We start from the raw sequence: 27,979 nt of genomic DNA, 5'->3' as shown, positions 1-27,979 counted from the left end.
GGAAGAGGAGCAGGAAGAGGAGGAGGAGGAGGAAGAGGAGGAGGAGGAAGCAGAGGAGGAGGAGGAGGAGGAGGAGAAGGATGAGGAGGAAGAGGAGGAGGAGAAGAAGGAGGAGGAAGAGGAGAAGGAGGAAGCAGAGGAGGAGGAGGAGGAGGAGGAGAAGGATGAGGAGGAAGAGGAGGAGGAGAAGAAGGAGGAGGAAGAGGAGAAGGAGGAGGAAGCAGAGAAGGAGGAGGAGGAGGAAGAGGAGGAGAAGGAGGTGGAGGAGGAGGAGGAAGAGGAGGAGGAAGAGCAGGAGGAGAAGGAGGAGGAAGAGGAAGAGGAGGAGGAGGAAGAGCAGGAAGAAGAAGAAGAAGAGGAGGAGGAAGAGGATGATGAGGAAGAGCAGGAAGAAGAAGAAGAGGAGGAGGAGGAAGAGCAGGAAGAGGAGGAGGAAGAGGAGGAGGAAGTGGAAGAGGATGAGGAGGAAGAGGAAGATGAAGAGGAGGAAGAGGAAGAGGAGGAGGAAGTTGAAGAGGAGGAAGAGGAAGAGGAGGAGGAGGAGGTTGAAGAGGCCATGCACAGACCCCTATTTCTGATGATATAAGAGCAACTTTGGAGGAGCATGTGATCAACCATGGCCTGACTGAGGGAAGCTGTGCAGAGAGTCCACCCACACGCCGCATGTCTCTTCTGCAGGCAATGGAACTGATCTGTGACGACATTCAGGTGACAGCAATCCATCTATGGTTTCCACATGCAAGGGAAACTTTATCTGAATTCATGTTACTGCAATGTACAATGCTGAGCAGGACTATTTGCTTTTTTGGTTGTTTGAAAATGTGCCTCCTGATAATATGCTTTCTGAATAAACAGTGAAAATCAAAGACTGCAGTGTTTATATAAAGTAGACTAGTGTGTTCCCCCTGATCTGAAAGTGTATGCATATGATGCAAGTGTGTGTCATTTTGTCATCAGAGTTACACTTTGACAGAGGAATGTTAGGTTTTGATACTAGAGCTTCAATTTGACACAGATGTGAATGGTTTATTTCCCAGTGTGAAGACACAATGAGCGAAGTTTTGCAAAATGTGTTCAAGCAACGGGCAAAAACTGTAATAAAAATACAATTTCTTCTTTTATTTTCAATTTCAGTTAACTTTGCTTCAACTAACAACATGCTTTTTATTATTATTTTAAATTGAATTTACTGTAATAACCCTGCTGGACAAAAAATGACTTCCACTCAAATCAATATTTCATGTCCACATATTTATTTATGTGTTAAGTAGCTGTATAATAAGCTGGATAATGTACAGTCAGACATTCATGATCTTGTTTACTTTGACAGAATGAGCGACTGTACATTATCCTTTACCATGGTACAAGTCCCCAAAAAACAAACCGGATACGCTTTTGATGGTAAACATTCAATAAAACCTTATTTGAAACAAATGAAAAGAAAAACACCTGAACAGCATCATCATAACCTGAACAAGAGGGCCAGAGTTACATTACAGGAGCTGTGATACACATCAGATTATTATAATTACAACCTGCCATGGTCTACACATTCATATCCATTACATCAAATCTGAAGAATATTAATGTCTTCTTCAGAGTCAACAGAAGGAGTCTGACTGAAGATAAGGATGCTGTATATAAAGTAGTGGTCAACTGAAGTGCGTGTCTTCTTTGTGTTGTTTTTTATACCAATATTATATGCTGACGACCAATATAACGCTGATATATATATATATATATATATATACCGAAACACAATGCAATATTGCTTAAATTAAATAGATGCTTATTTTGCAATTAAAATATTTACCAAACTTAATGTGATGGATATTTGTAAGTCATACAAAAATAAAACAAGTCTGCAATTAAAAATCATAGTTTGTTATTAGCTATTTGCATCTGTTTGATTTCATTTAAATAATAATATTTAATTTCTTGAAATCAGCATGCATTTGTGAAATCAATCACATTTATGCAGTTACAAATGATAAACATTTATTATTAGCTATTAAAACAGAAACTTATTAATAAATTAAATATATAAACCTGGTCGTTGTGTGTTTAAAACTCAGTTTATTTAGCCTGCTTCGTTTATATGTGATAAATATGCATCACATTAAATTCAATCCGAATTTTATATGCATTTATATTTTGACTGTACCTATCGACTAAGATGAGGGGAACTATCACTTGTTTTATTCAAGTTGGACTTCAGCAGATAATCTCCAAATGGCCAAATATCGGCCGATATGTCAGTCTATGGCTAATATCAACCCTGTTTTGCATAAAAAGAAAGACATGCATCTTAATCTGTGATATGCTTCCACCTAGTGGAGGATAAATCAAGAACAGAACCGTCTCTAGAAACCTGACATACTGCACCTGCACAGACACCAGAAGAAGTATGCACTGTAGTATATGAACCCTCTGCTTACACTGGACACACATTTACATGATCAATAATGATGAAGGAAAGCCCTGGACGATCAGAAAGGACACTCGGAGAGGTGTAGCGTAGCGTCTTGAGGATCCACTAAACGTCACAGCAGCTTTCACTTGGAAAATCCAATAAATAACATCAGTCAAAAAACGCACTGTGGTGTTTAGTACTTGCTCACCTTGTGATTTACAGATTAAATGTTAGGTTTAAGAGCGATGGACAACATTCACATGCCATATGTGTACAGTAGCTCGGCTGACGGCACCCTTTGGTTACACATTCATGATAATTAAGTGTCGGCGCTCTGTTGACGTCTGCCACACAGTCCAGAATCCGTTTCTTGTATTCGCTCGGTCCGGAGCACTTCATTGGACAGAAAAGCTGTTCATCGTCCAGTCTGTCCTGCCTGCAGCACACACACACACACACACACACACACACGCACACACGCATGCACGCAGGCAGGTTTACAGCCAGCATCAAGGCTTGTGCTTGAAATGAGCCTCAACTGAAAAGAGAAAGAGATAGAGTCAGTTTCACAGAATTCCGAAGATTCTGATTGGAGAGCGGGAGAGTGTTTGCGCACCTGCGTACTCCTGCGGCATCATGGGACGGTTCACGACTCTCTGAAAGGCAGCGATCCAGTCCTTCTGCTCTGCTTCGGTTTCACAAGCAAACAGGAACTTCCTGTCCGGGGTTCCAATGGTGATCCCGTACTTCCAGTGGTATCCCTGGATGGAGGGCGGCAGTCCGGGTACCACGGTATAACTGTTCTCTTTACTGCCGATGAAGACCTCGCCACGTGCATATGCATCCTAAAAGAGTGAATAGAATATTACATGATAATACAGAAATATATATATCATGTATATAATATATATTTCATTTTTTTTGTATTTTAAAAAGTAAATTTTTTATTGTATTACATTCCATTATATTAAATAAGAAGCATATTTGCGAAAACAGATTTTTTTTTAATTTTCAAATATCATGTTTTATTGTGTTTCATTGTGTTAGTTAGCTGTATTCTTTTAGTTATTTTTACTAAAATCAAAATAACCCAACAAATTGGAATGCAAAATGAAAAAAAAAACATGATTTCTTTTTACATTTTTTAGTTTTCTGATTTTACAAATTAATAACATTAATTCGTACTACATTTAACATACTAACATAATAATATATAATAAAATAAAATCAAAATATTATATTGTACATACATAATTAAAATAATCATTTAAAAATGTACATATATGTGTGTGTGTGTGTGTGTGGGCATGTTTTTGTATCATATCAGGACACAACTCTGTATAATGACATGGGTATGACACAGGTATTACAAGGAGAGGGTGACTTATGAGGACATAACCCATGTCCCCATTTTTCAAAACGCTTATAAATCATACAGAATGAGTTTTTTTGAGAAAGTAAAAATGCACAAAGTTTCCTGTGAGGGTTAGGGTTAGGTGTAGGGTTGGTGAAGGACGATAGAATATACAGTTTGTACAGAATAAAAACCATTACACCTATGGGATGAACACACTTTACACAAAAACAAACGTGTGTGTGTGTGTGTGTGTGTGTGTGTGTGTGTGTGAAATGCAGTACCTACATAACATAAGAAAACAAAACAAAACATAACATAACATAACATAACATAACATAACATAACATAACATAACATAAAAACAAAACGAAACAAAACAAAAAAAACATAACATAACATAACATGACATAAAAACAAAACAAAACAAAACAAACAAAACAAAACATAAAAACATAACATAACATAAAAACAAAACAAAACATAACATGACATAACATAAAAACATAACATAAAAACAAAACAAAACAAAACATAACATAACAACATAACATAAAAACAAAACATAACATGACATGACATAACATAACAAAAACAAAACATAACATAACATAACATAACATAAAAAACATAACATACAGTAACATAACATAACATAAAATAAATCATAGCATAAAACATAACACACATTACATAATTTAATAAAATAAAATAAATGTCACGATCATTACATGGAGTGCCCATGAACTTTTGTAGAGGGCACTCCAATCAGAACAATTCCACAATCACCACCAGATGTCACCCGGACTCTAGCACCTCTTATCTGTTGCACCACACCCTAACTACATTTCCCATGAGTCTCTGCATCACAATCACCCTGCCACACCTGCACATCATTCCTCAATCAATCTCCTTGCCACACCTGCACCTCATTTACACACACATATAAGCAGCACACTCACTCTCACTCTCTGCGAAGTCTTGATTTGCTGTGTCTGTCGTTCCCGAGCGTTTTCTTTGTGTTTGATCTCTCTGTACCTGATCTTTGGATTGTTTATACCGACTCTGATTCTCTGCTGCCTGCCCCCGACATGTGCTTGTTCCTGTTTTTTTCGATTCTGGTTATCCCTATATACCTGACGCCGTTGCTGATCATTGCCTGTCTGACCATTCTCATTAAAAGTTCTGCACATGGATCCGAACCTCTCTGTCTCATCATTACAGAAGACTTCGCCGTACCAGGATCCAGCAGCCTGGTATCCCCTTGTCACTGAGGTATCGGTTCCTGTTTCCATGTCGGCATATCACCAATCCAGCCTAAGGGTGGAAAGTCCAGGTGCCCGTGGACTTTCCAGAGTCGAGTCAGGTGTTCATTGACCCTCCAGAGTCAGGGCTAGTCACCGTTGAGCCTCCAGAGTCAGGGCTCGATTTCGCAGAACCTAGCCAGGTCACCATTGACCAGGTCCTCGTCGATTTCGCGGAGTCTAGCCAGGTCACCGTTGACCAGGTCTCCGTCGATTTTTCGCAGAGTCTAGCCAGGTCACCATTGACCATCCAGAGATTGGTCAAGTCACCTCTAACACCCAAGAGTCAAGTAAAACAAAAGTTAAACTTCATGAGCCAAGGCAAGTCAAAGTTGATCCTCAGGAACCAAGTCAAGTCACCATTAACCTCCGTGAACTAAGTCAAGTCACAGTTGATTCTCAGGAACCAAGTCAAGTCACCAACGATTTTCATGAGCCAAGTCATCAATGATCTTCATTAGCAAAGGCAAGTCACCATTAACCTCCGTGAACTAAGTCAAGTCACAGTTGATCTTCATGAGCACAGTCAAGTCACCAACGATATTCATGAACTAAGTCAAGTCACAGTTGATCTTCATGAACCCAGTCAAATCACCACAGATCTACCAGAGCCTCGTCACATCTCAGCCGAACTCCCAGAGCCTCGTCACATCTCAGAGCTCTCGTCCTATCCTGTCACGGCCAGGGAGGCCGTCAATGAGCTGTCATTCATTCCGGTCAGGGCTACGGAGACCATACACCAACTCTCTGTCTGTCCTGTCATGGCCACGGAGGCCAGCTACCATCTCATCACGGCCACGGAGGCCGCTATTAACCTCTTTATGCTCCCTGTTTCAGTCCCACCTGACCAGACTTGCTTTCCTGTGCCATCAACTCCACTGTGGTGGTCCTCTGCTCCGCCCTGGTGGGCCTCTGTCATGTATGTTCAACTATGGTGGTCGTCTGGTCCGCCCTGGTGGGCTTCTGTCCCCTCTTCTCAGCTTTGGTGGTCGTCTGCTCCACCCTGGTGGGCTCCAGCTCCACCTGCTCCGCTCTGGTGGGCTCCCACGCCACCTGCTCTGCCTTGGTGGACCCCTGTTCCCGAGTTAGGCCCACGGCAGGTTCCTGTTACCGAGTTAGGCCCATGGCGGGTTCCTGTTTCCTCTGTCAGGCCAAGGAAGGCCCCTTGTTTCCCATGTCAGGTCCAGGAGAGACTCCTGATCTCCATGTTAGGCCCAGTTCTGCCTGCTCTGCCCCGGTCCTCGACCACTCCACTTCCTCATGGACCTGGCCCTCCGTCCCTCCCCCTGTTCCGCCTCCGCTCCACCGCCCTCCTAGATTGTTTTGAGCATCTGGAAGCCGCTCCTTTGGGGGGGGGGGCTGGGGCTATGTCACGATCATTACATGGAGTGCAAATGAACTTTTGTAGAGGGCACTCCGATCAGGACAATTCCACAATCACCACCAGATGTCAACCCGGACTCTAGCACCTCTTATCTGTTGCACCACACCCTAACTACATTTCCCATGAGTCTCTGCATCACAATCACCCTGCCACACCTGCACATCATTCCTCAGTCAATCTCCTTGCCACACCTGCACCTCATTTACAAACACATATAAGCAGCACACTCACTCTCACTCTCTGCGAAGTCTTGATTTGCTGTGTCTGTCATTTCTGAGCGTTTTCTTTGTGTTTGATCTCTCTGCACCTGATCTTTGGATTGTTTATACCGACTCTGATTCTCTGCTGCCTGCCCCCGACATTTGCTTGTTCCTGTTTTCGATTCTGGTTATCCCTATATACCTGACGCCGTTACTGATCATTGCCTGTCTGACCATTCTCATTAAAAGTTCTGCACATGGATCCGAACCTCTCTGTCTCATCATTACAATAAAATAAAACAATGACTAATATTTTATGTAAATGTAATATTATATTAGGTTACATTATATTACATTTCTTAATAAAATAATAAAGATATCAAATCTGTGTAGAGAGGATTTATGCTAATTGACTGTTGGTTGGATTGAGGTTGATTGTTTACAGGTGTAAATATAAAATAAACTGATTAAAAATATATATTATAATTAGCTATTTTATACTTCTCCCCACCATGTGAGAAATCATACCTTGACAAAGGCTTTTTGACAAAATATTTGTTAACTAAATAAAATAGTTTATTTGCAAATTATATTACATTATCAATAAAATATAATTTTAGAATACAAAATAAAAATAAATGATAGGATATTACATTTTATAAAAATATATTTTTAATTATTTTTAAAAATTGTTAAAATGATATTTCTTAGTACAACACAACATATTGTAATTTAAAATATAATATAATATAAATTATAATAATAAATAAATACATAATTATTTTTTCTTTTATTAAACTATATTTTATTATATTATACAACACACTAATATAATACAATATAATAAAACTGTGAAAAAGTGATATGGCATTATATTAAACATAATATAACAATATATATATATATATATATATATATATATATATATATATATATATAAAAATTATAAATAAATAACGGAATATTAAATTTTATAACAAAAAAAAATTACTTAATTACATTCAGAATTCTAAAATATTATTCAAGTAGTTAACATTTAACATATACTAAAATACCCTAATATAAAAACTATATTTTATTATGTTACATGTAGTACTATACTTAATGTATACCAATGTAATAAAATTAAATAATAAATTATATTGCATAATATAATAAAATAGCAATTTGGAAATGCAATATAAATGCAATAGTCTAAATATCATCACTTTTACTCACCAAGGGATCTTTAAAGTACATTAGTCTCCTATCATCCATGGTGAACCATCTTTTCTTGAAGCCCTCTGTGTGCTAAAAAAGAGACGACTCCAGCGTGAATCAATGTTTAGAACTGCATTAGTAAGGGATGATGTCCAGTCAGCAGGTCAGTGTCGTCCCTGAGGACTTTATTTAGTGATAATGACCAGCTGACTAGACATTATCTGCCTTATAACACAGCCACTTACCAAATAAATACATAAAAGGATATGAAATATTGATTTCACTTAAAATTATTTACTGTGCCAGAGAAAAGAGTGACACGAAACTGGCAGAATGAAGCATCTTTTGCATTTCTTTTCTGAATATTTAGTAAAAACTCTCACCCTTGGGCCTGTTTTCTCCATGTACCCTTCCTTCATGAAGTTCCTCGTGAGTCTGGGTACCAGCTACATCACCATCAAACACAGACAGAGAAAACATATCAATAATATATTAACAGGTAAATATGTGTGGATGCTCTTTAAACATGCACAGATATTTGAATCAATATTATTAACCTGGTGTCCAGTAAAAATTTACATATACATATAGCTATACCAGATAAAACTGAAAAGTGAAATTGTGTATTATACGACTTATGAAAGAATTAAATACTTCAAACATATATGCACAATACATTAGAAAGATTATTCATAATGTACATTATAATGCATTATATATGTTTTCATAAACCGGTTGTTTGTAATGCATTTGAATGCATTTTACTGTATTTTCTAAATAAGCATTATAAGTGTGGTGTATTAATGATAAGATCATACAATGCATTATAAGGTGCATTAAAAAGCATAATTAATGCATAAAAAAATGCACAATGCATTATAGCTTATATAAAAGATGAAAAAATGTTTTTAGTGCTGTCAAACAATTAATTAATCACGATTAAAATCGCATCCAACATAAAACTTAATTTATTTATATATGTGTGTGTGTGTGTTGTGTATTTATTTTGTATATATAAAGATACACACACATATTACATATTTATATTTATATGAATACAATTTATATAAATATATACATGCATGTGTGTGTATTTATATAGACATAATAATAAATATACACAGCACACACACACATTATTTTGGATCATTTGACAGTACTATTTTTTTTCTTTTTCTTCTATTAATCATATAAACCTTATTAAATTTGTTAAATGCATGCTTAAAAATAAACACAAAGCTTTCAGATGTCTTCTCCTAATATGTTTTAAATATAATTCAGCTTCTCAAGTGAATCTAATTTGTCTTTACAAGAGTAAAAAGCTTTGCAGCGTAAGAATGAGAAGCGTGATTTAATGCGTGCATACAGTAAGCGTCACGCTCATAACTCATTTTTATTTGCATCAGTTGCTGGAAGAGATTTGGTTCACATACGTCCTCATCATTAGCTCCAGGAAAAGCCACCTTCTGGTAATTAAACCGTGCTGCCCGGATCGCAGTGAACCAGTCCACCATTTCCTGCACACACACACACACACACACACACACACACAGAGAGAGAAAGAGGACTACAGTGAGACTTTGCAGTGTTTCTCTGCAGCCAGCAGAGGATGCTTTATGATGCAATGACCTCCACAAATGACATTACAGCTCCACCTCGACCGCAGCCTGAAAATATCTCTTCATCTCTTCTCTTGATCCTCCAGTAGATCAAGTTTATGCTGTTCCTCTTCGTATCTCAACATACGATTCGTTGCAGGTTCTAACGCGTGATAAATATTCATGTTTGTGAGAGAGCACACTGCTACTGTGTGCGGTGAAAGAGGAAGAGCGTTTTTACAGCTCAAACCACTCATGTTTGTGGTGCGAGCGCTGTTTTGACCAACGCTTGACCCCAATTCTGCTCTCGCCAGATCTATCTTCACACAAATGAAAAGCCGAAGCTGAGAGGTTTACACATGGATGACCAGCAGCTCATCCGACTGACAACAAGACATTTATTTATTAAAATGGCTCTTATTGGGAAGTCAAAAAATATACAGATATTAATAAAACACTGTATGTATGTGTGTGTGTATATATATACTGTACACACACACACACACACACATACACTTTATTATTTAAATCTAAACAAATGTATTTAAAGTAAAACTGAAACCAGTGGTTTGTGGGAAGTGCAACATGTAAATAAACTCATTCTGCATCAATAGAGATGTGGCTTTGAGCATGTTTTGTGTTTGTGTTATATATATTGATTTAGAAATATAAGAGACAGTGCATTTCAGATGAGAAAAACACATCTTGTATATTTAGAAGAAGAAAATGTATAATGCATAGAAACTTGGGCTTTTCAGTCAAGATAAGGAATATTTAGGAGACTAAATATCATTAGTTATTTTTAATATTATGCACCAAGTGGGAAAGCTTTGCTATTTTAGTATAATTGAGATACTATTAATTATTATTTTTCATTTTAATTAAAGTTTTAGTAATTTTTAGTCATTATTGTTTGGGTATATTTCATATTGTTTTTGTCTTTTTTCTTTTTTTCTCCAAAAAATGAATTAATTAAAATGAGAAATATCACCAAGGCAATTAGCAAATAATTAATTCTTTATGGTTTTGATTTAAGTTTTCCGTTTTAATTTTAGCAAGCTTGTGCAGAACATATCGTTATTCCAGTTGGTAAATCTAAAAAGTTAGATATGTGTAAACTTTGTCAAATATATGACACTTTGTAATTGTCGACAAATTGTAGTAAAGAGGCTTTTTTTTTTTGAGGAACACTGATCTTTTTCCACCCATCAGTAAGGACTCTTGCTCATTTCACATTTACATTTCTATGGAAGTCTTGAAGGCGAAACATTAAAAAACTGGCAATTTAATTATACCGGTTAGTCAGAGCGTGGAAAACGGTCATTAAAAACTAAAATATGACCCGTTTGGGAGCAAAGAAACATTATAAGTGGATCTCAAGGGAAGAAATGCAATCATATCGAACGGACTCTTTTGAATAATACGAGTCTGAATGCAGTGAGTGTTGTGCACTGAAACGTTTCCAAACCTGACCTTGAGAGAGACTGTACTGTAGTCTACTGATAAACTGTGTTAGTTTGGAGAAAGCACCTGGCAGACGTACGATCTGAAAGCGAAGGAATGTGAGGGGTCTCATACCTTACTGTCCTCGTGGTACACAAAGATGTTCCTGGTGCTGTTGTCTCTCAGATAGGTGATCTGCAGGCCGCAGGGGTTTCCTATCTTAGCCGGCTGGAAAGTAGCATTTAGGGTCTGAATCCTCATTATGGCCTTTGGTTCTTTCGCCTGGAAGATAAGAGAAATATCTCAGCTATAAACGCACGCTTTCTGGACGACAAAACATTCTGAGAACCAGCCAGAAAGACCCTCGAGTCACATTACAGTTTTATTGTGTCGGTGGACCGGGATTGTTCTGGGTAAGCATAACTTACATTACTGTGAGTGTGTGTGTGTGTGTGTGTTCTTGTTTTTGTGTCATATCAGGACACAACTCTGTATAATAACATGGGTATGACACAGGTATTACAAGGAGAGGGTGACTTATGAGGACATAACCCATGTCCCTATTTTTCAAAACACTTATAAATCATACAGAATGAGTTTTTTTGAGAAAGTAAAAATGCACAAAGTTTCCTGTGAGGGTTAGGGTTAGGTGTAGGGTTGGTGAAGGGACATAGAATATACAGTTTCTACAGTATAAAAACCATTACACCTATGGGATGAACACACTTTACACAAAAACAAACATGTGTGTGTGTGTGTGTGTGTGTGTGTGTGTGTGTGTGTGTGTGTGTGTGTGTGCGTGCATTTACTTCGGAGACTAAAACTGTTCTCAGATGGTAAATCTGACAAATTCATCAGGGGACATTGTCGATAAATTATTAAAACTATCTTACAATAAATGTATATTCTAATAATTAATATAAATTATTATTATTTACATTAAATATATACCTTAAAATATTGATATTTGTATATTTTTTATAGTTTAAAATAATTAGTATGTCTTTAAATGAATAATTTTATTTTCATCATTCTCAATGACAAATGAGATCATTAAAATCTTAAAATACATGTATATTGTAATATATTAATAAATATGAATAAATATATATTATATTTAGATTTTTTTATTTTTATTTTATTTTATTGAATTCATGGTGTTACATTGTAATAAATTTTCATTTTAAGTCTAGTTAGATGTTTTAGTAATTTAATAGTGTGCTTTTTTATTTTATATATATATATATATATATATATATATATATATATATATATATATATATATATATAAATTTATTTTTTAATTTATTTTTATTAATTTTATTTTAGTTTTGGCTGTAGTTATTTAAGGACTGAAATCTTGCCTGGTTTTTTAAATATTTTATTTTAGGCAACAATCATCATTTTTATGGTTCTAGTTTTATCTAACTATATTAAGCCAGATATATACAAAATATTACTAGCATGCATATTACTAGCATACTGGCTGTTTATTATAATGCACATATTAATGTCTTATTCTGCATAACCATTTTTAGGTCCCTTAATCTGATGCCAAATTTAACAACTACTTTCTAACTATTAATAAGCAGCAAATTAGGAGTTTATTATTCTTTAATACATTTTTTAACACGTTTTACACATGTAAATCCAGCTTAAAGTCCTCGTTCGGGTGAGTAAGAGTGTGTGAGAGAGAAGAAGAGACTAACGTCCTGCTTGTTGAAGTATTTCAGCGCTCCTTCTCGTTCAGACAGAATGAACTTGCGACTGAGGAACTGTCCGTTGTCTCGACCGCGTTTCCACAGAAAACCCTCTCTGTATCCTAGAAAGAGTGAAAAAGAAAGCATGAAGAGCACTGTTTCCACCTACGAACTTTTGCATGAATATCTACATCCTTAATATATTTTAGTAAAAAAGGAAGTTGTAGCTTACTATTCATGAGCAAAGTCAAAACGGAAAAAGATAAAGAGATAAACACTAAAGACAGCTTGTAAGTCCACGTCTGTAAGCTTTAACATATTGTAATGCTCTCCTAAAACATTGAGTTTTAGCACTAGGGATTTCTGTCCAATCACATGCTTTCTAGAAGAAGACAGAGGTTAAAGGAATAAAAATCCTGATAGTTTACTTCAATTTCATGTCTTTCTGTCTTTAGTCACACAGAAATTCAGGTTTCTGAGGAAAACATTCCAGGATCTTTCTCTATATAGTGGCTTGAAGGTTCACATTGCAGTTTCAGTACAGCTTCACAGGGCTTTACAGGCGAGGAAGAAGTTTTGGACGTGCATCAAGACATGCATTTGTGGTTAAAAGTATATAAATATTTATTTATTTTAGAAAATGAGCAATTGTTTTGCTGGATAAGACATTTATTTCTCAGCCCTTTGAAGCTGCATTGAAACCGCAATTTGAAACTTCAACCCACTTTATGGAGAAAAATTCAGCATGTTTTCCTTCTTTGTGACTGAAGAAAGAAAGACACAAAGTCCCTGAGCAAAAGCATTAGCAAAGCTTACCTTAGTGTGCACTAATAAGGAGCTCTCTGCTTTCTCTGTCTACACTAGTGCTCATGAATCATTCGCTCGGCATGAGCTCATCAATCAATAACCGTGCTTCTCCACATGACCCATCAATAACACTGTTGAACACGCAACAAAACGTCTCGTCATTGATTCAAACAGGAAACTGCAGGAGTCGAGGGGAAAGGACAGGAAGAGACGAGACGAGGTGAGACGAGACGAGACGAGAAGAGAACAGAAGAGAGAGAGACGAGAAGAGACGAGACGAGACGAGATGAGAAGAGACTAGAAGAGAGAGACGAGATGAAGTGAGACGAGAGAAGGTGAGACGAGATGAGAAAAGAAGAGAGAGACGAGACGAGAAAAGAAGAGAAGAGAACAGAAGAGACGAGACGAGAAGAGACGAGATGAGACGAGACGAGATAAGGTGAGACGAGAAGAGAGAGACGAGATGAGGTGAGACGAGAAGAGACTAGAAGAGAGAGACGAGAAGAGAGAGACGAAACGAGGTGAGACGAGAAGAGACTAGAAGAGAGAGACGAGAAGAGAGAGACGAAACGAGGTGAGACGAGAAGAGACTAGAAGAGAGAGACGAGACGAGACGAGACGAGAGAGACGAAACGAGAGAGACGAGACGAGAGAGACGAGAGAGACGAAACGAGGTGAGACGAGAAGAGACTAGAAGAGAGAGACGAGACGAGAGAGACGAGATGAGGTGAGACGAGACGAGACGAAACGAGAGAGACGAGAAGAGAGAGACGAGAAGAGAGAGACGAGACGAGAGAGACGAAACGAGAGAGACGAAACGAGAGAGACGAGACGAGAGAGACGAGATGAGGTGAGACGAGAAGAGAGAGACGAGACGAGAGAGACGAGAAGAGAGAGACGAGATGAGACGAGAGAGACGAAAAAAAAGATTTCACAATTTTTACTGTATTTTGATCAAATAAATGCAGCCGTGGTGAGCAGATGAGTCTTCTTGCAAAAACATGAAAAAAAAGTGATTGGCCTCTAACTTTTGATTGGTAATCAAACTACTTCAGTACTATTTAATACTTGAGATGGCAGAAGAAGAGATGAAGCGATGAAGAGTGGGAAGCTGGTAACAGAATGGCACTGAATTCAGTCTTGCAAAAATACCAATGCCCACGCCGTAGCCTCCAGACAATATACTCCAGCATTCAGTTCTGTCGGGATCCAGCATGCTATTAGATTGCAAATGGCCACACTGTGTGACTAATGCTATTTTACTGCCCACCCACCACAAAAACACCATTACACACACAGATGGCTTCAGTGTGAACGTCTCATCTCATGCAGTACAATGAAATTCATGCAATGCAACACAGAACACAGATGCATGCATGTTTGTGCGTTCATGTGTGCATCAAAGATGAGATCACTATCAGCCAATGAGACCCAGCTTCACAAATAAAGAAGACTGTAAGCCATGAAACTGGATATTCTGAGTGGTAATGAAACCGACTCTCCCAGTTAGACGCAGGATGGACCCCTGAGACAAAACTCACAAGGTCAAGTGTGCATAGTCTGGAACAAATAAACATCTAGAGATCTGGCTGAAATGAGAGAATGAGACTGACCTCACAGTGCCATGAAGCCACAAAAACAAAAGCTAACTGCATGAGGAATCACAATGCACAACAAAGAAGCCATGTGCTGCTCTCACCTGCTGAATAAGGCTCTTGTTTCTCGATGTGTATGAACTCCTCTCTCTCATACTTGGCTCTGATCCACTGTTCCCTCAAAATCCTGCCCAAAAAAAATACAACAGTTTATGTGTCAGCATCCGAGATGTAGATGAGTTTTTTCCTTCATCAGATTTGGAGAAATGTGTCAATGTCTCACCAATGGATGCTCTGCAGTGAATGGGTGCCGTTAGAATGAGAGTCCAAACATCTGATAAAAACATTACAATAATCCACAGCACTCCAGTTCTTTGGATAACGTCTTATGAAAGCCAAAAGCTGTGTGTTTGGAAGATACAAATCCATCAAGACATTTTAAACTAAAATATGAATCCATAATCCAAAATCACTTCCTCCAGTGAAAGCACTGTTTACAAGCCAAAACAGCTATTAAAAAATCTGTGGCTAGATTTTGATGTGAGAGCCAAGAGGAGATGGACTTTTTCACTGGAGGAAGCGTCATTATGGATTATGCACTCATATTTTAGACAGAATCAACGGTTTGATGTTAAAAACATCTTAATGATGGATTTGTTTCTTACAAACATGTAGATTCTAGCTACACAAGACAGGAACTGATGGACTGGAGAGCTGTGGATTATTGTGATGTTTTTATCAGCTCTCATTCTGACGGCACCCATTCACTGCAGAGCATCCATTGATGAGACACTGATGCAATGCTACACTTCTCCAAACCTGATGAAGAAACAAACTCATCTACGTGTTATATGACCTGAGGTTGAGCAAATTTTCAGCACATATTTGTATATTTTTTTGGCTGAATTGTTCCCTTTAAAAACGGCATGCACAGTGAAAGAGAAAATGCAGTCTTTGATGGTCTAAACTAAAAGCATTTTTAACCACAGTGTGCATTGAACCAACACTAACCACCCATTTTACTTCTGTAAAATGACATATTTTTCCAAAATTGCAAAAGATCACACAATCATTTGGACCAGCCTCAGAAACAAATAAAAAGGTGATTGTGACTTTGCTTCTTTCAGTTTTGCTTAAGTATGTTTCCCAACTGCAATGTCATCATTTCTCATTTATTTCACCCAGTATCGCTTGAAATTGTCACAATGTCACTTTATTTCATAACGTGATTTTTCTTTATTTATTTATTTGATTCCACAGACCTTTTTTTCTCTGAGGAAGAAACGGGTTTCATTCGCTGAACAATTGTGCAAGGTTTACCAAGAAACAATCTCTAAGAAGTTTCTATTACATTTTACCATTAATTATAAAGAAATGCCAAGCAATGCACTGAATTAAATGTGATAATATCAAAATGTGAAATAATATTTCCTTGTAAATCAAGCTAATATTATTTGAGCATTTTTGCAACATTGGAATATAATTTTTACAGTGTAGAAAATGATCCCAAGTAAATTCCTTTAAATTATTATCTAGTAATATTACATGTATTATTAGTCTAAAAATGGTTAGAACTAACAACTTTAGCATTTAAATATAGTCTTTATTTTGCTTTTCATAAAAAATATGTCTGCACTGCATGTAGAATATGGCCAACAGAGTATTTTGTCCAAACTGCCACTCATCATGAAACACAATCTACAAACAGGAAGGAAGTGAACGTCTACATCACTGGACCACATTCTCGAGGCATGTGAGAAAACAGTCCCTTCTGACGATCTGTGTGTGACGGTTCAAAAACCCCCACAATGCTGCTGCTGCTGCTGCTGATGATGATAATAATGACAGGATCACCACAGGAAAGCAAACGCCACCGGAGCATTCAAGCTACAAAACTGTAAGTGCACTCAACAGGGAACAGGAAGAAACAAGCCTGGCACAGCGAGAGCAATCAGTGTGTTTTCTTGGAAACAATGCTGTACACTACAGAGGTGTCTGAGTCCTACCTGCAGTCTGTGTGCGAGGGACGGTGATAAAACGGAGGTACTTGCTGTTCGTACTTGGCCTTCGCTGCTTCATTCCCCATAGATGTGATAAACTACAGGAATAGAATGCAATGCATTATTTATAGGCGCAGTATTAAACGAATAGCTAACACTTTACAAAATGTGTTAACATTAGATGCATCTGCAGCATTTATTAAAAGAACAGTTCATCCAAAAATGTACATTTGCTGAAAATGTCCTCATGCTTGGATGTGGATGAGAAATGTAGCATTGCATCGGCGTCTCATCAATGGATGCTCTGCAGTGAATGGGTGCCGTCAGAATGAAAAACATCACAATAATCCACAAGTAGTCCAGCCACATATTTGTTTAGAGCTGTTTTGGCTTTTAAAAGTAAATGATCTGGACTTGATCTCTTCAGATTTCTCACCTGATTCAGACCAAATTTTCACTGGAGATTATTATGTGTTTTTATGGACTTGTATTTTAGTTAAAAACATCTTAATGCTAGATTTGTTTCATCTTGTGTCTTCTCCAGATGTTCACTGATGGACTGGAGTGCTGTGGATTATTGTGATGTTTTTATCAGACTCTCATTCTGACGGCACCCATTCACTGCAGAACATCCGTTGATGAGACACTGATGCAATGCTACACTTCTCCAAACCTGATGAAGAAACAAACTCATCTACGTATGAGCAAATGTTCATTTTTGGGTAAACGATTCCTTTAATCTCAGCAGCGGACGTCGTCACAGTTAGATGAACTTCTGAAATAATAAAGCGGTGAATTAATAACATTTTTGCAAGATTAAAAACGCCACAATAGTGTTTTCATGACTTTCATGACCGAAGAGAAAACTGTGTCAAATTTACCTTTACTTCCACTACTCGCATTAGCGTTAACTAATTTGATGCAAAGGTACTATAATACACACTAAAGCTAAATGTACAATTATATTTAAGTAACCCTTATGTAATCAAAGTCTTTTGAAAAAGGTTCAAATGCACTTTTTAATTAAATGCTCCATTTACTTGATTATCACAAACATCAGCTCTCTTTGGATTCCCAAGCTTATGTTGAGCCCTAATGGTTTGCATCCTCAATCTTTTAAATAGGCAAAGAGCCAGTCAATCTCTGTGGCTCTTGAGATTACTGCAGATTTTAGATGGTATTTAGGAGATCAGAAAAAGCTGATTTCTGCAGTACATCCAGCCCTGGAGATGGAAACAGCTTCAGCCAAAAAAACAAAAAAAAACCCTGCCTGTGGATGGACTGTGACAGTGACTCACCTCGATTTCTTTATCTTCAAATGTGTCCTGCAGCACGGACTTCACCTGGCTGAGGCCTTCAATGCTTCTGTGGATGAGCGAGCATCCCTGACACACGAACACACCCAGCGTCACAGACACCCAATCCGGCTCTGAGGAAGAACCAAGAAGATTCACAAATATTTGACCCCCATTCCCAACTTGCATACTTTGATGAAGTATAAATTTGCTGGTGAAGGGACTGAAGCTTATACTTTAAAGTGCATTGCAAAAAACATTTTAAGATTCGTGCATTTGCATTTAAACATAAACTGACTCATTATTTTAAGCATCGAGTTGCATTGAGTTGCAATGCCCATTTCATTGATTGCTAAATATATATTGTTTTGAAATGCAATGCACTAAAAGGTTAATGCTGTATTGCGTTTGAAAATAGACAAATGTTACTAAATCCAAACGTAAACCTGAGCAATAATGTTAATAAAAGCAAATGTGAAATAAAAACACATTTGTTGAAACAACCCTGTCACGTTATCTTGCTCCTACAAGTCTTTGAGCTCTTTTATGGTGACTTGTGTTTAACAGACTCAAACCCGAGCGCTTTACATCACAAGTGCAATGCTGCACCAGGTGTGCAACCGAGCAAGTTTACTACTGTACATCAGAAAAGACAAACATGTGCAGCTGGTTATGAGATGCAAACATCAAAATGTGTTAGTTTACAAATCATGCACTGTAGCAAAACTGTTTTGAGCTTATAACAGTGACTAAATGATGACAGAAATGATATTTTAACAATTCCTTTAAAATGCATGTGCAATATATTTAAATAGTAGGTAAATAGCACTAATTCTATTCGTGCTTACTATTTCTGATAGCATGCATACTGGCAAACTAGACGTTAAAGTCATTGCTATACCATTTATTTTTGTATGTATCTATAGACAGACCTCTTTTGGAGGCCAAAATACAAAATACTAACTGCAGCAAAACCTCTTTAAGAATTGGTTAAAAAACAGGGCAGTCTGTGTGTTTCTGTTCCCTTTGCAGTTGATGCCGAGGTCTAAGTGGTTAAAAACTGCATACACACAACAGAAGTTATTTATAACAATAAACCCCCTAGTCTCAGAAGAAACGTTAAACGCAACCCACAATACAAGTGTGACAGGAAAGTGTGTAATGTCACCCACAACTCACACACACGCCCTCTCTAGCAGAGAAACTGTGAGTTCGACACACACTTCAGGTGCGAGCGAGTGTTGCTGAACACCCCGAGGCTCGAATGGGAGTGTCTGCTGTGACAAAGCAGGCATGGACAGAAAATCAGGTTTTCTGACTTCTTCAAGTGACGCAATCCATGAGAAACTGTCATTCGAGTGTGTGTCTAACACTCACTGTGCAGAAAACAGTGAGGTTATTGTGTGAAGGAGAAAGGGGGCGATCGGAGGGAGTGGCTGAAAGAAGGAAAGAAGATAGAGAGGCTTGTGATCAAATAAAATGGACTTTGTTTTGCCTTTTAGCTCGTATTCTTGACCAGTTATCTGCTGATCAAGGTGTGGCTCCAGACTACACACCTTAAACCAGCCGCCAGCGTGACTAGTTACTCATAAACTCATAAAGTTACTAGACTCTGTTTCACAGCTCGTTAAACACAAAGAAGAGCTCGAGAGCACAGATTCGTTTACACCTGCTCTCAAAGGCATAGGGATCGAATTATTATATCAACCGTCATACTTTACTCACTCTTATGTCATTCCAAAACCATATGACTTTCTTTTTCTGTGAAACACAAAATGAGACGTTTTGAAGAATGTGCTGTGGCTCTTTTCCATGCAATTATTCTTAAATTTGATTTAAGCTTGAACGGACACAAAAGCATCATAAAAGTGCTAAACTGCAGTTAAAAGTCATTTTTGCATTATTTAACCCACATGTGGTCTATATTAATATATGCAGGTTAATTCAGGGATATTAATTAAATTATATTTTTGAATTTAGACGTTAGTATTTTTAGGCTACCATTTCTTTTCAGTGTAAAGCCATACGATGGAGATAATTTGCTGATTATTTGCCATTACTTGAAATATAATAAATATCAACTGAAATAAAATATCAAATTTGAATGTTAAACATAGGAAAACTAAGCTAGTTTCAGGGGAAATAACATAAACATGAACTGAAATAAAGTAAAATATCATATATATATATTAATGTTAACATTAAAGCTTACACTTATTTTATTTCACACAGTTCAGAAATAAAACAAACATGAACTGAAATGAAGTAAAATCTCAAATATTAATTTTACCATACAAGTACATTTTGTTTCAGCTAGGGGTCAAGAGGAAGCTAGTTTTAAACTAAAAACTAAAACACTGACAGACAATCAGAAATCACTGGCTCTCTTCAGTATTTAAAGTGGCAGACAAAACTGCAGCGTGTGCTTATAATAAATCATAAATCAATAATTAATAAATTATCGTGCATTGGTGCGGGTGCAAATATATCATTATCATTCTTGGTTTTTAAGTCAGATTTGAGAGTGTATCATGCATACCACTTTTCCCACATGGAAAGATCCTATATGAGGATATATGCGTGTATATGAAACCTATATGCAGTTTATATGCACATATAGGCAGGTGTATATATAGGCATACATATAGGCCCTATACATACAAGATGTCTCCTATATAGCTCATCGCAGGATCTGCTCATTTTGTAGCTCATATCTTTTACAACCAGCGTACATGATGCCTAGCTCATATTTTCTATTATCAAGGCAATAACTAAGAATTAACTAAAAAATGCATGTATGTGCGAACACGTATCACATGTAATTGGCATGTTATGGAGTTTAATTAAGTGAGAGGAGATGGGAAGCGATGATGTCTACACGTCTTCCAGAAACATTTGCAAGGTCAATGCTTTCTTGTATGAGGATAGTGGAAAAGAATGAACAACAAAATGGTTTGTCAAAAAAATGTTTTGTCTTGTACGATTTGATTGTTCTTAAGTAAATAAATAATGTAAATTTCTACATTTTGGGCTTTTATTTATGTTGCCTAGCAGCTATGGATTTTAATAATTTTACTAATATATAGGTGAACATATAGGTGCATATATATAGTGCATGCATATATGTACCTATATCGGTATATGTATGCACGTATATGTACACATAATATAGGGAAACTGTCAATTTTATATATGTCACATATATTAAAAACCTATATAAAAATATATATTAAAACATATGTTTATATAGATTATTTTAATGTGAGTTATTGAGCCGTTCGACTGGATCAGTGAAAACAAGTGGACTGTCATCTTGTAATGAATGTAGCACATCTGGCGCCCTGTTTGCACTTGTGTGATCAGATCAGAAGTGTAAAGATGTGTGTACTAGTGTAAACGGGGTCTGGCTGATTTGACGTGTGTGATGCAGTGCACTGAACGCTCTGACCTTAACTCATCGAGTGCCAAAGTGTGCTTCACCGTGAGCCACGAGAAGCTTTCTGAATATAGATCACTGTGCTCTCTGTGTTGCTCAGTGGCTTCAGTTATTCTGGGTATACTACATTTATGAAAAATGTGATGTCTATTGTGTGTGTCTATATATATATAACTAAATTAAACTAAATCAAGGTGAAATGATGCAACAGATAAGAGACTCCCATAAAATATTTAGTGAAGTTAAACAGACTTGTATAGCGTTTTTCACAACGAAAAAAAAATCATGATGTTATAATTTAAAATGTCTTAATATTTATTTTCTTGCCTTATAGTCATATTTAGCCGATTAAAGCTTTGGAATCATATATTTTACATTTTGGATCAGTATAAACAATCAAGCAGTTAGAGTTAGCTACATGCTTTTTATTCATATAAAAAATATGATTTTTGTTTAGTTTAAGTTAAAAGCTAAAACTAAATAAACTAAAAATCTTTATTTAAGTATTTAAGTGTAATTTAAGCATAATTAAAAAAAAACTAAAACAAGGATAAAAAACTAATATTTAAAATAAATTAACAAAAGCTTTACACAATAACTAATAAAAATGACAAAAAAAATAGACGACAAAATGACTAAAACTTTAACAAGAAGCAGTTTTAGGGCTCTATTTAATAGTTACATTTTATTTTATTAATCAAAAAGCATTTCTAATTTATTTAAATCATAAAACTCAAATATTTTCACATATATTTATTAAAAGTATAACAAAAATGACATGTTTATAGGGCCCTACGAAATGTTTTATTTTTTTCTCACCATATTTTTATTGCGACCAAATTGTCTAACTATTTTAATGCATAAAACAACTTAATTTATTATTAGTTTTTTCTTAAAGTAGCTTTATTAATTTACTTTCCCTCAGAAACTCTGTGTTGTACATTTACATTTTTCTGGTTATTAAAAATCTAAAGGCATAAAACATTTATTGTTTAATTACTGAAAATGAAGCTAACTTTATTTTTTGGCAAACAAAGGGGATTTACTATTCAAATTAAAACCTCATTTCAGTCTAATTAAATCCATACACTACAGAATTTGAAAAATTCAGTGACATTCCGTGTTAAACTCTGAATTCCATTTTTATGACTGGATTCTGCGATTCTGTACGTGTTTTCCACATCGCAAAAAATTAGAGGGCCCTATAATTGAATATTCACTAGGTTATATTAGTATTGTAGCAACCAGTGCCAGGGTTATTATCATTAACTAAAACTAAAACCATAAAAGAAAGTCATTAAATTAAATAAAATGAACACTAACTAAAAAAAAAAAAAAACATTAAAAAAAGCTAAACAAAAAACTAAATAAAGCATAAATAAATTACAATATATATAGACATTTAAAAAGTGATATAAAAACATAAAGATAAATGGATAATATTATGTCAATGAGCGTAAAATACCCCTCCCTTGGCTCTTACACTGACACATATACAGTGCATCAGAAGTGAGGAAAACAGAAGTGTTGAGGACGTCACGTTAACCCCGTTCACCCTGAATCATCTGAAGAGCCTCGCATGTGTCATTCAAACCACATTCATCGCTGTGTTTTCCTCCGGCCTGTAAAAGCCTGCAGACGTAATACGGTCAGAATGGGCCGAGGTCCAACGCTGGGCAAAAATCCCAGAATACTCTTGTGAGAGTCACCATATTATTAGCGTCTTAATAGCACGGTGTGTATGTAAGCGTGTGCATTATACTGTACTGAAATACTGCAATGCAGAGAATAGGTACACACACTCAAAAAAGAGCAGTGCAGGTATGAGACCTGAGAATACAGCTGAGTCACTCACTCTCTGACTCACTCACTCACACACACACACACACACACATCCCTCTGACAACACCCCTCAAATCTACCACAAACTCATGTTTAACACCTCGCGTTACAAACAACATACATGACCAGCCTACACTGCATGTAGGTTAGAGCAAAAGCCCCATATTATTATCCTCACATCACGAGAAGCACACATTTTCTCCTGAAACAAGAGCGCAGGGACAATCAAAGCTCCATGTTGTTTCCCTGTGAGGCACAATGATGACATGTGACTGGAGCTGAATCACTGTAATGACACTGTAGAAGTCCCCCATATGAAGACACAAACATGTGGTCATCGCTAAAGAAAGTGTGTCATAAACAACATTTATCTGGCATGAAATTACTTTGGAGCAGCTTACACGCGCTTATTGCTTTGGCTATCAAAATATACATAGCATGTAATAATATAGCCTAATTAAAAAAAAATATATACAATATAATGTAATACAATAACAATACATTACCTAATTAAAATTGTAGCAACAAATAAATATAACGAATATATTATACACATATATTTCATAGAATTAGAGTTTAGTAGAAATTAATAATGCTAATTACTATTGTATTATTAATAATACATTTGAATAAGTTTTAATATAACTTAACTTACTGTTGCATTTACATCATTTTATTTTTAAAATAATACAAATATTATATTACAAATTATATTGTAATTACAAAATACTTAATTAAAAATTTACTAAATAGCAAATAGAAATAATATATATATATAATTCAAAATATTCGAATATATTTGAAATATTCAAAATACAAATTGAAAATCAATATTTCATAAATCATATTAAATGACTTGTAAAAAAATATAACAATTTATTATATATTATAACATATACATATATATATATATATATATATATATATATATATATATATATATATATATATATATACACATACATACATATGATTAACCCCTTTGCGTGCAAACATCGCTGACGGCCCCAGTTTATTATTGTTTCACTTTCACAGCACATTAAACATCACTGTCTTACTTCATCTGGACAAACTATGCATCAATTGAAAGTTTAAAGACTCTAGCTTCGATATTTGACCAATATTTTGATAAAACATTGTTGCAGTGACAGATATTTAGTGATTTATGTCAGGAGTGCAAAATAATAAATCCGTATTATGCCACATTTTGAATAGAAATTCACCTCTCAGTCATATTCAGTCACGTCAAGAGCGGTTTATTTGTGTTCACATAGACTCACTGAACAGCGTCAATAAGGATTTACAGACCAAAGATGCATATCTGCGGAGATATATGGATATATTTACTGATGTTTACTTCATATTTCTTCAGACAGAATCGTCATTTCTATTAATTTTCCACGGATTTACGCGATCAGATGATAAACAGCCTCTCCCAGCGATCTGTGTATGTGTTTGCTGTGCCGGCAGCTCGTGCTGTGTGTGACTCAGACTCTGATTGGGTCTTTCAAACGTCAATCTGAGAGTGTAATATCTGGACACCGCCCCATCGTGTCACATGCTTCCTGCAAACTTCCTGGTAGTTATCTGGCCAAAACAACACTGAAAAACCTCTGTACACACAAAATATCCGAACAATAAACCCGCGATTACGATAGTAAAGCTTGGTATGAGAATTTCTTGAGATCTGGGGCGTTTTTATAAAAAAAATCGAAGATGTACATCGGAAATGCTAACTTGTGCAGCGATGAAAAAGGCTACAAATAACATATTTTGACAACAGTAAACGACCAAATTCCACCCCTGATCGCTAAAGGAAATTATTATAAACACTCGATCAGGGTTTAAAGTGAGTTTTTAGTAAAAGTGTACTAATAATTTCATAAATTGTCAGATGTAGCTTGATGCTAACGTTAGCACCAATGCTACTAATAGCAGGTGCTTTTCTTCTTCATAATGCATTTTTGTCTCAATAATTCACGTAAGGTCGTAAGAAAATGTTTTGTTGTATTTTTATAGTAAGACTTTTGATAAATAAGGGCTAAATGCAAACAGAGACTGAAGTGAGATTGCTGCTTTGTGTCTTTGTAAAGCCTGAAAAACCACAATCAAGGCTAATAAAGGTGGAATAAAAACAAAAGAATAATGATAAAAGAATAATGCGGATAATGTGTCATACCTGGCGGAGGTGTGAAAGACTCGTTTGGTGAGAACAATGGAATAACAGATAGGGATTAATCGGGCAGTTTTCACAGCCAAACAAACACAAAATACACAGGAGAGTTTACATGTGAGATCTTACAGAGATGACAAGGGCCATAAATCAATCCGATTAGCCTTCTCTAAAAACACACATGAAATGGCCTTAGAAAATATTTCATAAAATTCACCGTTTTACAGATTCGATTATGAAATGTTTTATGAAGGTTTGGAAGACTTGTGGCCTTAGCTACACTGTGTTTTCAAACTCATATCCTACATCAACAATTTTTTAAATACATTTAAAACATATGTTTTTTATATTTTTATTTTTGTTTTTATGTTTGAGCTTATATATCTCTATTATCATAACAGTCTGAGTGATTCTGATTCATGAACAGTAAACTTTAAAGTGTCAGCTTTGTGAACAAAGTTTGATTATATATCTAGTCAGAAAGAATCATGAGCAGAAACCTTTTTATTTTGGGTATGTAATTTCGGTCTCCATGCCAAAAAAGGGGGGTTACTAGTAAGGGGTTAAAACTAAATGTTTATGTTTATTATAACTTTTCTTACTACTTACTACTTTCTTACTACTTACTAATTATATAATACTATTTTTATTTTAATAATTCGCGACAAATATAAATAAAAATAAATACAATAATAAAGATAGAAAATAAATATTATTTACAAAAAATAAAATAAAAAATATTAAAATAAATATTATTAAAGGAAGAAAATACATATTATGTTTCAATATATATAAAAAAAATATCATATTTTATATTCTTTTTTTTTTCACAGCATGTGTAGCCCACTTTGCTCTGGGCCTCTCACAGCAGACGCGGGAGCGCGCGAGCAGGTGCGGCGCCTCGAGCCTCTGTTGTCCAGGTGAGATGCTCTTACCTGCAGCGCCGCAGTCCGCGCACAGCTCGTTACCGGCTCGCTGCCGTAGATCGCGCAGAAGGCAGCTGTTCCGCTCGGGATCTCTCGCCATGACTCGCCGGAGGAACGGATCGACGGTCTCCGCTGGGCTTCTCTGTGGCGAGCAGGTGATGAATGGAGCAGCGATGAAATAAACACCAAATAACTGCACGCGCGTCTAGTTGGGAAGCCCGGGGTTGTATGTCCACTTAGTGATGGTAAAAAAATATATATGGTCTTTCTCTTCCTCTTTGTGTTTGCGCTCAAGGTTCTAGCGGTGGAGAGAGAGAGATCCTTTCCTTTCACTCTAGAGAATTCATCAGCGTCTTACCGCCTCCCTCCTCATTATACTGAACAGAGACCCCTAGCGGCGGCTTTCAGATTCACCTCTTCAGATTGGAGAAAGAACGTCATCGCGATTAATCGCATCCAAAATAAAAGTCTTTGTTTACATAATATATGTGTGTGTACTGGGTACATTTATTATTTTTATATAAATACACACTTACAGTATATATTTTGTATTATGTATCTACATGTATATATTTATATTCATATTAAATAAAATGTTAAATTTCTGCATTCGATATACAGTGCATTCAGGCTATCAATTTTTACCTATCATGTGTTCCCAGGGAATCAAACCACCAATCTTCCGCTAGCTTGCTTGCTAACGCAATGCTCTACCAGTTGAGCTACAGGACACTATAATTATAATTGATATTATATATAAATATATTTCAAATATAAACATAACATATTTTTCCAAAATATACACATAAATGTGTGTGTATTTATATATAAATAATCAATATACACATTACAAACACATATATTATGTAATCAAAAACTTTTATTTTGTATGCAATTAATCGCGATTAATCATTCAACAGCACTAGTTTTAATATATTAAAATAATATAATAATAATAATAACCTTTATTTTTTTATTATATATATATATATATATATATATATATATATATATATATATATATATATATATATATACTGTAGATTAATGTAAAGCTTTTTAAGTAATATTCTTTAAAACAGTATACTTACATGTTACCTGAATATAATTGTATAATACCTAATTGCATGGCATTTACAATAAAATAAAAATTTATTTAAATTCGTAATGAATGCAATTTATAAATATGGTTAAAATGTTGCTGCTGAATGTAGCACAAACTACACTTTATAGTCATTTCTAATAAAACCCTGTGTGCCATGTATTTAAATACATGTATAATTACACATTCGCAATAATGAAGTTGCAA

The 27,979-nt window shown here is 35.9% G+C and overlaps 1 protein-coding gene and 1 long non-coding RNA gene across 2 annotated transcripts; one reads left to right on the top strand and one right to left on the bottom strand.

Annotated features, from left to right (window-relative positions):
* Positions 1-1,232: 1,232 nt before the first annotated feature.
* On the bottom strand, positions 1,233-26,894 carry LOC113112042 (arf-GAP with dual PH domain-containing protein 1). Its single transcript, XM_026277410.1, has 11 exons — positions 26,680-26,894; positions 18,297-18,427; positions 17,005-17,096; positions 15,103-15,185; positions 12,606-12,718; positions 11,032-11,178; positions 9,289-9,372; positions 8,239-8,301; positions 7,874-7,945; positions 3,030-3,258; positions 1,233-2,951 (listed from the first exon to the last, which is right to left on the bottom strand). The coding sequence occupies exons 1-11, from the start codon at positions 26,768-26,770 to the stop codon at positions 2,923-2,925; spliced, it is 1,134 nt and encodes a 377-aa protein (XP_026133195.1). The 5' UTR covers positions 26,771-26,894; the 3' UTR covers positions 1,233-2,922.
* On the top strand, positions 11,179-26,978 carry LOC113112043 (uncharacterized). Its single transcript, XR_003293384.1, has 2 exons — positions 11,179-11,309; positions 26,578-26,978. It is a non-coding gene; the product is annotated as an uncharacterized LOC113112043 (long non-coding RNA).
* Positions 26,979-27,979: the final 1,001 nt, after the last annotated feature.

The sequence above is a fragment of the Carassius auratus genome, chromosome 12 (assembly GCF_003368295.1).
Source record: "Carassius auratus strain Wakin chromosome 12, ASM336829v1, whole genome shotgun sequence".
NCBI lineage: Eukaryota > Metazoa > Chordata > Actinopteri > Cypriniformes > Cyprinidae > Carassius > Carassius auratus.
This window is presented reverse-complemented; position numbering and strand designations above follow the sequence as displayed.

What these genes read in the sequence shown, in the direction of transcription:
- LOC113112042 (XM_026277410.1), bottom strand. Translation starts at nt 26,770, where the DNA reads ATGGCGAGAGATCCCGAGCGGAACAGCTGCCTTCTGCGCGATCTACGG. An exon ending in CTGGAGCTAATGATGAGGAC is followed by an intron (nt 8,302 to 9,288) that starts GTATGTGAACCA and finishes ATGGTGATGTAG; the next exon opens with CTGGTACCCAGACTCACGAG. An exon ending in TGTACTTTAAAGATCCCTTG is followed by an intron (nt 3,259 to 7,873) that starts GTGAGTAAAAGT and finishes TCACTCTTTTAG; the next exon opens with GATGCATATGCACGTGGCGA.